Source organism: Oryx dammah, unplaced genomic scaffold, assembly GCF_014754425.2.
Source record: "Oryx dammah isolate SB20612 unplaced genomic scaffold, SCBI_Odam_1.1 HiC_scaffold_29, whole genome shotgun sequence".
Taxonomy (NCBI): Eukaryota; Metazoa; Chordata; class Mammalia; order Artiodactyla; family Bovidae; genus Oryx; species Oryx dammah.
Window position 1 is genome coordinate 6882511 of NW_024070213.1, and position 10327 is coordinate 6892837.

Below are 10327 nucleotides of genomic sequence, written 5' to 3' on the forward strand. Positions count from 1 at the left end.
TAACATGTGTAGTATAAAACACAGTGCATGCTAAGTCGCTTCAGTCATGTCCGACTATTTGTGACCCTATGAACTGCAGCCCTCCAGGCTCCTCTGTCCATGGGATTCTCCAGGCAAGAATACTGAAGTCGGTTGCCATGCCCTTCTCCAGGGGAATCTTCCCAACCCAGAAATCAAACCTGTGTCTCTCACGTCTCCTGCATTACCAGGTGGGTTCTTTACTAGCCCCACCTGGGAAGTCCCTAAATATAACACAGGAAAAATTATAAAAGCTGCTTTCCCGTCCCTATAGAGGCCAGAAAGAAAAGGGTATAAGGCAATGTGTGGCTGTGTATCTCAGCCCTCATGAATCAGTTCCTGATACCTCCCCCCTTGTTTTTGCTTCCATCTTGGGACCCCATGACCTCATATACCACTGGAAACCAAAAGACCCTCTGCTTGAATCTCTGATTGTAAGGTGGTCTCAGGAAGAAGGACGCAACCATCTTAGATGAGCTTCAAATCAAGGCCAAAAGGTGAGAGGAGGGTGAGAGGAGGGATGGAGTAGAAGAAAAACATCAGGCCCAGGTAAAAAGTTCTGGGATCTAGTTCTCACTCCACTACCAACAGCACAAGTCTCTTACATGCTGAAGTCTTCAATTCCACCCAATTTAACATTCACTGGGCACCAACGACAGCGGCAAGAGGGGGCACAGAAAAGCAGTTATTCCTTAACCTATATCAATATCCCCCACCCAAAACATGTATTCTAGTCAGTGAGAAATGGTATCTTCTTATAGTTTTGAGTTGCATTTCAGTCTGTTCAGTTCAGTCACTTAGTCATGTCCAACTCTGCGATTTCATGGACTGCAGCACGCCAGGCCTCCCTGTCATCACCAACTCCCGGCGTCTACTCAGACTCATGCCTATTGAGTCGGTGATGCCATCCAACCATCTCATCCTCTGTTGTCTCTTTCTCCTCCCGCCATCAATCTTTCCCAGCATCATGGTCTTTTCAAATGAGCCAGCTCTTTGCCTCAGGTGGCCAAAGTATTGGAGTTTCAGCTTAAGCATCAGTCCTTCCAGTGAATATTCAAGACTGATTTCCTTTAGGATGGACTGGTTGATCTCCTCGCAGTCCAAGGGACTCTCAAGAGTCTTCTCCAACACCACAGTTGAAAAGCATCAATTCTTCGGTGCTCAGCTTTCTTCACAGTCCAACTCTCACACTCATACATGACTACTAGAAAAAGTATAGCCTTGACTAGACGGACCTTTGCTGGCAAAGTAATGTCTCTGCTTTTTTAATATGCATTTACATATGACTAATAATGTTGAGTGTCTTTTCATGTGTTACCGCTCATTTGTATAACTTCTTGGCAGAAACAGCTACTCAAAGCCTTTACCCATTTAAAAAAAAATTTTTTTTAAGAGCAGTTTTAGGTTCACAGAAAACCTGAATGGAGTAGTTTCCACATACCCCTTGCCATGCCCACTCTCCAGCTTCCCTCACTATCAACATCCCCACAACTTATTAAAATGGAAGAACCTATATTGATGCATCATTGCCACTCAAAGTCCATAGTTTACACTAGGGTTCAATCTGTGGATTTGGACAAATATATACTGACATGTATTCACCATTACAGTATCATTCACAATGGGTTCACTGCCCTAAGATCTCTGTACTGCACTTATTCCTCTCTCCCTCCACCCTAGTCCCTGGCAGTGATCTTTTGCCGCCATAGTTTTGCCTTTTTCTAGTGTGTCATGTAGCTAGAATCATAAAGGTAGCCTTTTCAGATTGACTTCTTTCACTTAGTAATATCCATTAAAGTTTCCTCCACATCTTTTCATGGCTCATTTCTTTCTACTGCTCCAGAATATTCCATTGTCTGAATGCATCACAGCTTATTTATTCATTCACCTCGTGGAGGACTTCTTGGTGGCTTCCAAGTTTTGACAACTATAAATAAAGCTGTTATAAATATCCAAGGGCAGGTTTTTGTGTGGACATAATTTTTCAACTCATCTGGGTAAATACCAGGGTGTGTGATTACTGGCTTAAATGGTAAGAGTATGTTAGTTTTTTGTGTTTTGGCTGTGCCTCATGGCATGTAGGATCTTAACATTTTCCAACCAGGGATCAAATCTGAGCCCCATGAAGTGAAAGACTGACGTCTTAACCCCTGACCACCGGCAAGTCCAGACTATGCTAGTTTTGTAAGAAACTGCCAAGCTGTTTTCTACACTGGGTGTATTCTCACCAACAATGTGAGCTCCCGCAGCTCTGCATTCTCATTAGCATTTGGTGGTGTCACCGTTGCTTATTTTCAAATAGGGCTTTTTAAAAAATTGAGTTGAAGTCTTTTATATATCTTAGATAGAAGTCCCTTATGGAATAGATGATTTGCACATATTCTCCCTCTAGTTGTGAGCTGTTTTAGAGTTTTTTTTTTTTCCCCACAGACTTTATTTCTGACTACGTCGGGTCTTCAATGCTGCATGTGAGCTTTCCTCCCATTGTGGTACATGGGCTTCTCATAGCACTGGCTTCTCTTGCAGAGCACAGGCTCTAGCTGTGCAGGCTTCAGTAGTTGTGGCTCCCAGGTGCTAGGGCACGGCAGCTTAGATGTCTAGAAAGAAAAGTGAAAGTCGCTCAGTCGTGTCCGACTCTTTGTGACCTCATGGACTATACAGTCCATGGAATTCTTCAGGCCAGAATACTAGAGTGGTAGCTGTTCCCTTCTCCAGGGCATCTTCCCAACCCAGGGATCAAACCCAGGTCTCCTGCATTGCAGGTGGACTCTTTACCAGCTGAGCCACAAGGGAAGCCCCAGATGCCTGGAGGCATGTGGAATCTTCCTGGACCAGGGATCAAATCCATTTGGCAAGCAGATTCTTAACCACTGTGCCACCACGGAAGTCCAGACCTTACTTTCTTTCAATGGATAAGAATATTAAACACTAAATTCACGATAGTGGTTACTCCTAGAGGAGGCAGAAGCACGAACCAGGCCAGCTACCTGGGTCTCAGTCCAATATTGTCAAGTAACTTGGCCACTGTGTTTCAATTTTCTAATCTGTAAAATGGTACAACAGCATTTATCTCACAGGTGTGTTGGGAAGCTTCAACTAGTTAATGTGCCTGAAGAATGTAAAACAGTGGTTAATAGGAGCACCGTACACTTTAAATGCAAGCTCTGGGAGCTGGTGATGGACAGGGAGGTCTGGGGTCACGAAGAGTTGGACATGACTGAGCGACTGAACTGAACACTTTACATAAATCTTAACTGTACTACAACTTCTTGAGGCGGGTATTGAAGTTCAAAAGTTCCCATTCTGTTATCCCTTATAACTTACACATGTTACATGCTTTCTTTAAACACACGACTCATTTAAATGTACACTAAAAAAATAGCACAAGGGGAGAAATCCAGTTTTTTATCCTTTAAAATGGGAAAGACTAGGCTAGATGCAGGTCCATCCCCTATGGTGGCTGAGGTCTCACAGCCAAGTTCAGCCCTGACTTCTTCTCCTTCCCTAACACTCATAAGGTGTTTGTCAAATGCATTTCCAGAAGAGATAGATAGACTCCAGACAGCAGAACCTAAAATGGCAAGTAACCTAGCCTGCACCATCTCAGCTTCCTCACCTGTAACATGGGGGTGCTAACAGGACCTACCTGATCTAGGAGATGAAGGAAGACTAACAATCTACCCACCGCCTGATATGTTGTTAGCTGTTATTTTTCCTTTTACTCTTCTAGGTTCCCCCCAGTGATGTTCAGAGATAGCCTCAGTAGACAAATGTCAGGAAAGGGGCTTCCCCAGCAGTCCAGTGGTTAAGACTCTAAGCTTCCACTATAGGGGCCATTGGTCGGGGAACTGAGACCCCACTGCCACGCAGGCGTGGCTGAAAACTAAATAAATAAATAATAGAAAAATACCAGGAAAAAGAGAGGTACCCAGAATGGACGACCCAAGAAAATTCTGGGCTGTTTTCACAGAATTTCATCCAGAGTTTGGGATGCAAACGTCCCCGTCTAAAATGGGAACAGATGATATAAGCTACCTCCCTGGGCTGGGGAGAAGCACAAAGAAGCTCAAGGCCAGGAGAGCGCGTGCACATCTATACCGAGCTTCGAAAGAGTTGGCTTAAAGGTGGGGAAAAACAGTTGCAGAAAATCTGCACAGGGGCCAGGCCGACGACACAGCAGCCCAGGCGCCATTATCTACCTCAGGAGGGCCCGTGACCCGAGCGTGGCGAGCTGATATAGAAGCTCCACGAAGCGCGCGCCGATGTACGTTACCACACCAGCGCCCGGAGCGGCTCGCGGGCGTGGTGCAGTGGACGCCGGTCAGCAGGCTCGGGCACTGCCGCCAGTCTGGGCCTGAGCGCCCCCTGTCAGCGCGGTCGGGCAACAGTTAGGACTCCCAACGGCACACCGTACGATTCCGCAGGTGAGCATGCGCAGCCTACACCTGCCTGTCTCCACCCAGAGAGTGGGGTTTCTCCGCCAATCAGAGAGCTCTGTAGCCGTTTTCCCGCCCACCAGTGGCATTTAGGGGCGGGACTTTAAGTTCTAGCCAATGAGAAAAAAGATTCGTACCTCGGCTGCACTTACAGGTTGAAACCGGGTGGAGCTGGGAAGTGATTTTCTCAGCAAGATGGCGGCGAGCGGACTCCGGCAGGCTGCAGTTGCGGCCAGCACCTCGGTGAAGCCCATTTTCAGTCGGGACATGAACGAGGCCAAGCGGAGGGTGCGCGAGCTCTACCGCGCCTGGTATCGGGAGGTGCCGAACACTGGTGAGAGGCAGCGGCTCACGCGGGGCCCGGGAGGCAGCCGCCCAAGGTCGCAGCCGTCCCGGCCTCCCGTTTCTGCCGGGCCGAGCTGAGGTCACCAACTTGAGCAGAGGTGATTCCGAGCGCTTCAGGCGAGTAGGATCACACGAGCCTTGGTGGACCTGACCTGGCGGCTGCGCGGGGGTCATACCAGCCGTGCTGTGCGTCGGAACCGCGTTTCTAGGAGCCCTCGCTGTTTGGCCCCCTAATTCTTCCTGAACCCTTGGGAGGGAGAGCAGGGACTGTCAGTGACACACTTCGTTTTGTAGATGAAGCAGTCGAGGCACTTAGAGTCGAAGTGATCTGTGCAAGGCCGAGGGCCCGCCCCTGGTGGATCTGGAACCCAACTCGAGTTCCTGAATGTATTTACAGATTCCCATTAGGTTATATAAACAAAGGGGTTGTGGGGTTTCAGCGACCACCTGGTTCCCACATCGACCGCAAAGAAACAGTACCGGAGAAGGGAAGTGAGTTTCCCAAGGTCGTCTAGAAAGATGGTGGTGCCTTTTCCAGTCCCTCCGGTTTAGGTGGCCTCCTTCTGCAGTCTCCCAGGTCTTTTTACCCAGCTCCACAGGCCCCTAATATTCCTTAGGAACTCCTTTCCCTGCCTGCACCAGAACCCCTGTCTTCACTTAGATGTCAGAACCAGTCTGTCCTCCTGAAGGACTAAGACCTAAGTTCCCTGGGTTCAGAGAGATTTTGTCTTGGCATCTCCATCAGTGCTGCTGCCCAGTGTCCCTGACCAAAGAAAAGTTGGGCAAAGTGTCAAGGGCAGTACAAATGTCAGGCACTGTCCATATTTTGTAATTGTCTAATCTGGCTTAGTGTGTTTTAAGGCTTCCCTCCTAGCTCTGTCGGTAAAGAATCTGCCTACAATGCTGGAGACCAAGGTTCGATCCCTGGGTTGGAAAGATCCCCTGGAGAAGTGTGTTTTAATGGAGGCCACCACTGGTGATCTGAGAGGAGACGTGTTTTTAAGTGACCTGAGCACCATAGCTCTCAGGGCTGCCACTTCCTTGCCTGTGTGTGAGAAGCAGTAGAATGTAGTTATGTGGACTTGCCTCCAAACCCTGGCCCTTACAAGCTGTGTTACCATGAGCAAGCTATTTCATCTCACTATGCCTCAGTTTCCTCATCTGTAGAATGATAGTAGTACCTTCTTCAGAGAGTTGCTCTATTAAATAAGTTTATGCATCTAAAGTACTTGGCATAAGGTCTGACATTTAGACACTCATTAAATTCTGGCAGTTCTTGTCTTGTTATTGTTACTGTTATTTATAGGGCTTACTTTCCATGCAGAACCCAGCTCTTTACTGTATGAGAACTGTGTCTGCTCCACAGTGTCACTGCCCTCAGGTTGACTTTTTAAGAGGTTTTCAAGGATCAGAATTTAAACTTGAAACCCATAGGATACAAGGAAGGGAGAAACTTGAGTGATCCGCGGGTTCAGGGACTACAAATTCACAGACCTCCAGGGAACAGATGGATAAGTATAGGGCAGTGACAGTCGCTAGTGTGTGAGGTGATGTGTGTATTCAAATGCAGATGTTTAAAAAATAGGCTTGCCTGGCAGAACACTTCGTGGGTATCCAAGAATGTTTTCTTGTTGCAGGGAGGACAGGAGGTGGGGAACAAGACCCAGATGACAGGAAGAATACTTTGCAAAGGGTAAAACATCAAGGGTTGAACTGAGGCTAGAACCCAGGTATTCAGTTACTTCAGAACCAACACCCTCCAAGACTGTCCCTCAAATACTGTTTGAGAAGATAAGCCCAGAGTCAGGAGGGTCCTGAGAAGAGGAGGAGAAACAAGGGGATTATAGGAGCCTGTAGAGCAGGGGAGAGTCCATGTAGTGGGGCTCAAGGGGGTGCAACATCTTTGTGGGGAGGATCAGTGATCTGTAGCTTGTTGTTTGCTCAGGCCTGTGTACACTGGTGTCGTGATATCCACCACAAGATTTCAGCTGAGGATCCAAACTAAAGATTGGGAATAAGTAAAAGTATTGATAATAACTAACATTCATTCATATCTAACATTCATCATTGTAATTATTATGTTCAGTTCAGTTGGGGCTTCCCTGGTGGCTCAGAGGTTAAAGTGCCTGCCTCCAATGCGGGAGACCTGAGTTCGATCCCTGGGTCGGGAAGATCCCCTGGAGAAGGAAATGGTAACCCACTCCAGTATTCTTGCCTGGAAAATACCATGGACGGAGAAGCCTGGTAGGCTACAGTCCATGGGGTCGCAAAGAGTCGGACACGACTGAGCGACTTCACTTTCACTTTTTCACTTTTCAGTTCAGTCACTCAGTTGTGTTCAACTCTTTGCAACCCCATGGATTGCAGCACGCCAGGCTTCCCTGTCCATCACCAACTCCCGGAGCTTACTCAAACTCATGTCCATTGAGTCGGTGATGCCATCCAACCATCTCATCCTCTGTTGTTCCCTTCTCCTCCTGCCTTCATCTTTCCCAGCATCAGGATCTTTTCTAGTAAGTCAGTTCTTTGCATCAGGTGGCCAAAGTACTGGAGTTTCAGCATCAGTCCAATGAATATTCAGGACTGATTTCCTTTAAGATAGACTGGTTGGATCTCTTTGCAGTCCAAGGGACTTTAAAGAGTCTTCTCTAACACCACAGTTCAAAAGCATCAATTCTTCGGTGCTCAGCTTTCTTTATAGTCCAAATCTCACATCCATACATGACTACTGGAAAAACCAGAGCTTTGACTAGACAGACCTTAGTCGGCAAAGTAATGTCTCTGCTTTTTAATATGCCATCTAGGTTGCTCATAGTTTTCCTTCCAAGGAGTAAGCATCTTAATTTCATGGCTGCAGTCACCATCTGTAGTGATTTTGGAGACCAAAAAAATAAAGTCTGACACTGTTTCCATTGTTTCCCCATCTATTTGCCATGAAGTGATGGGACCAGATGCTATGATCTTAGTTTTCTGAATGTTGAGTTTTAAGCCAACTTTTTCACTATCCTCTTTCACTTTCATCAAGAGGCTGTTAAGTTCTTCTTTAATTTCTACCATAAGGGTTGTGTCATCTGCATATCTGAGGTTATTGATTATTTCTCCCTGCAATTTTGATTCCAGCTTGTGCTTCATCCAGCCTGGCATTTCTCATGATATACTCTGCATATAGGTTAAATAAGCAAGGTGACAATATACAGCCTTGACATACTCCTTTCTCAATTTGGAACCATTCCGTTATTCCATGTCCAGTACTAACTGTTGCTTCTTGACCTGCATACAGATTTCTCAGGAGACAGGTCAAGTGGTCTGGTATTCCCATCTCTTTAAGAATTTTCCAGTTGTGATCCACAGAGTCAAAGGCTTTGGCACAGTCAGTGAAGCAGAAGGAGATGGTTTTCTGAAATTCTCTTGCTTTTTCTATGATCAAACAGATGTTGGCAATTTGATCTCTGTCTGGTTCCTCTGACTTTTCTAAATCCAGCTTGAATACCTGGAAATTTTCAGTTCATGTACTGTTGAAGCCTCACTGGCAGAATTTTGAGCATTACTTTACTAGCATGTGAGATGAGTACAGTTGTGCAGTAGTTTGAACATTCTTTGGCACTGCCTTTCTTTGGGATTGGAATGAAAACTGGCCTTTTCCAGTCCTGTGGCCACTGCTGAGTTTTCCAAATGTGCTGGCATATTGAGTGCAACACTTTCACAGCATCATCTTTCAGGATTTGAAACAGCTCAACTGGAATTCCATCACCTCCACTAGCTTTGTTTGTAGTGATGCTTTCTAAGGCCCACTTGACTTCACATTCCAGGATGTCTGGCTCTAGGTGAGTGGTCACACCATTGTGGTTTTCTGGGTCGTGAAGCTCTTTTTTGTACAGTTCTTCTGTGTATTCTTGCCACCTCTTCTTAATATCTTCTGATTCTGTTAGGTCCCTACCATTTCTGTCCTTTATTGTGCTCATCTTTGCATGAAATGTTCCCTTGGTATATCTGATTTTCTTGAAGAACTCTCTAGTCTTTCCCTTTCTATTGTTTTCCTCTATTTCTTTGCATTGATCACTTAGGAACACTTTCTTCTCCTTGCTCTTCTTTGGAACTCTGTGTTCAGATGAATATATCTTTCCTTTTCTTCTTTGTGTTTCACTTCTCTTTTCTCAGCTATTTGTAAGGTCTCTTCAGAAAACCATTTTGCCTTTTTGCATTTCTTTTTGGGAATGGCTTTGATCACCGCCTCCTGTACAGTGTTAGGAACCTCCGTCCATAGTTCTTCAGGCACTCTGTCTATCAGATCTAACCCCTTGAATCTATTTGTCACCTCCACTGTATAATCATAAAGGATTTGATTTAGGTCATACCTGAATGGTCTAGTGGTTTTCCCCACTTTCTTCAGTTTAAATCTTGAATTTTGCAATAAGGAGTTCATGATCTGAGCCACAGTCAGCTCCCAGTCTTGTTTTGCTGACTATATAGAGCTTCTCCATCTTTGGCTGCAAAGAATAGAATCAGTCTGATTTCAGTATTGACCATATGATCATGTTCATGTGTAGAGTCGTCTCTTGTGTTGTTGAAAGAGGGTGTTTGCTGTGACCAGTGCATTCTCTTGGCAAAACTCTGTTAGCCTTTGCCCTGCTTCATTTTGTACTCCAAGGCCAAACTTGCCTGTTACTCCAGGTATCTCTTGATTTCCTCCTTTTGCATTCCAGTCCTTGTGATGAAAAGGACATCTTTTTTTGGTGTTAGTTCTAGAAGGTCTTGTAGGTCTTCATAGAAGCGTTCAACTTCAGCTTCTTTGGCATTAGTGGTTGGGGCGTAGACTTGGATTGCTGTGATATTGAATGGTTTGCCTTAGAAACGAACCAAGATCATTCTGTCACTTTTGAGATTGCACAATTGCCTAATAATTATTATATCAGTTATTATCAATACTATACTTTTACTTATTCCCAATCCTTAGTTTGGATCCTCAGCTGAAATCCCCAGTGAGGGATATCATGACACCAGTGTACACCCTGGCCTGAGCAACATTCACTGGGGTTTCCCAGGTGGCTCAGCGGTAAAGAATCCGCCTGCCGGTGCAAGGAGATGCAGGAAACCCAGGCCCAATCCCTGGGTTGGAAAGATACCCTATAAGAGGAAATGGCAGCTCACTCCAGTGGTTTTGCTCGGGGAATTCCATGGACAGAGGATCCTGGTGGGCTACAGTCCGTGGGGTCACAAAGATTCGGAACGACTGAGTAATGGAACACACACACACACAGCATTCATTGAAATGCAAACATATGGCCCGGCACTATGCCAGAGGCCTCATTGTAGTGTGGGTTCCAGTTGTTTCCCTGGCTTACAGATGAGAAAACTGAGGCACGTCAGCTTGTCTCACATCACACCATCAGACCCTGATTGTCAGCTCTGATGCTTAGCTCAGCTCCTGCTGAGCTGTAGTCTTCCCTGAATCTCACAGGGCCCAGTTATCCTGCACACTTGGAACAGACTGCCATTTGCCTGGGTGGTTGCCTCTGCATGGAAGCACA

At 46.0% G+C, this 10327-nt stretch overlaps 1 protein-coding gene across 1 annotated transcript in view; it reads left to right on the top strand.

Moving 5' to 3' along the window:
* The first annotated feature begins 4604 nt into the window (after nt 1-4604).
* Nucleotides 4605-10327, top strand: part of NDUFA6 (NADH:ubiquinone oxidoreductase subunit A6) — a 10113-nt gene continuing 4390 nt past the window's right edge. Inside the window, exon 1 of the mRNA XM_040233183.1 lies at nt 4605-4788. Within this exon, the coding sequence (XP_040089117.1) occupies nt 4650-4788 (139 nt within the window). The 5' untranslated portion in view covers nt 4605-4649. The remainder of the gene's footprint in view (nt 4789-10327) is intronic.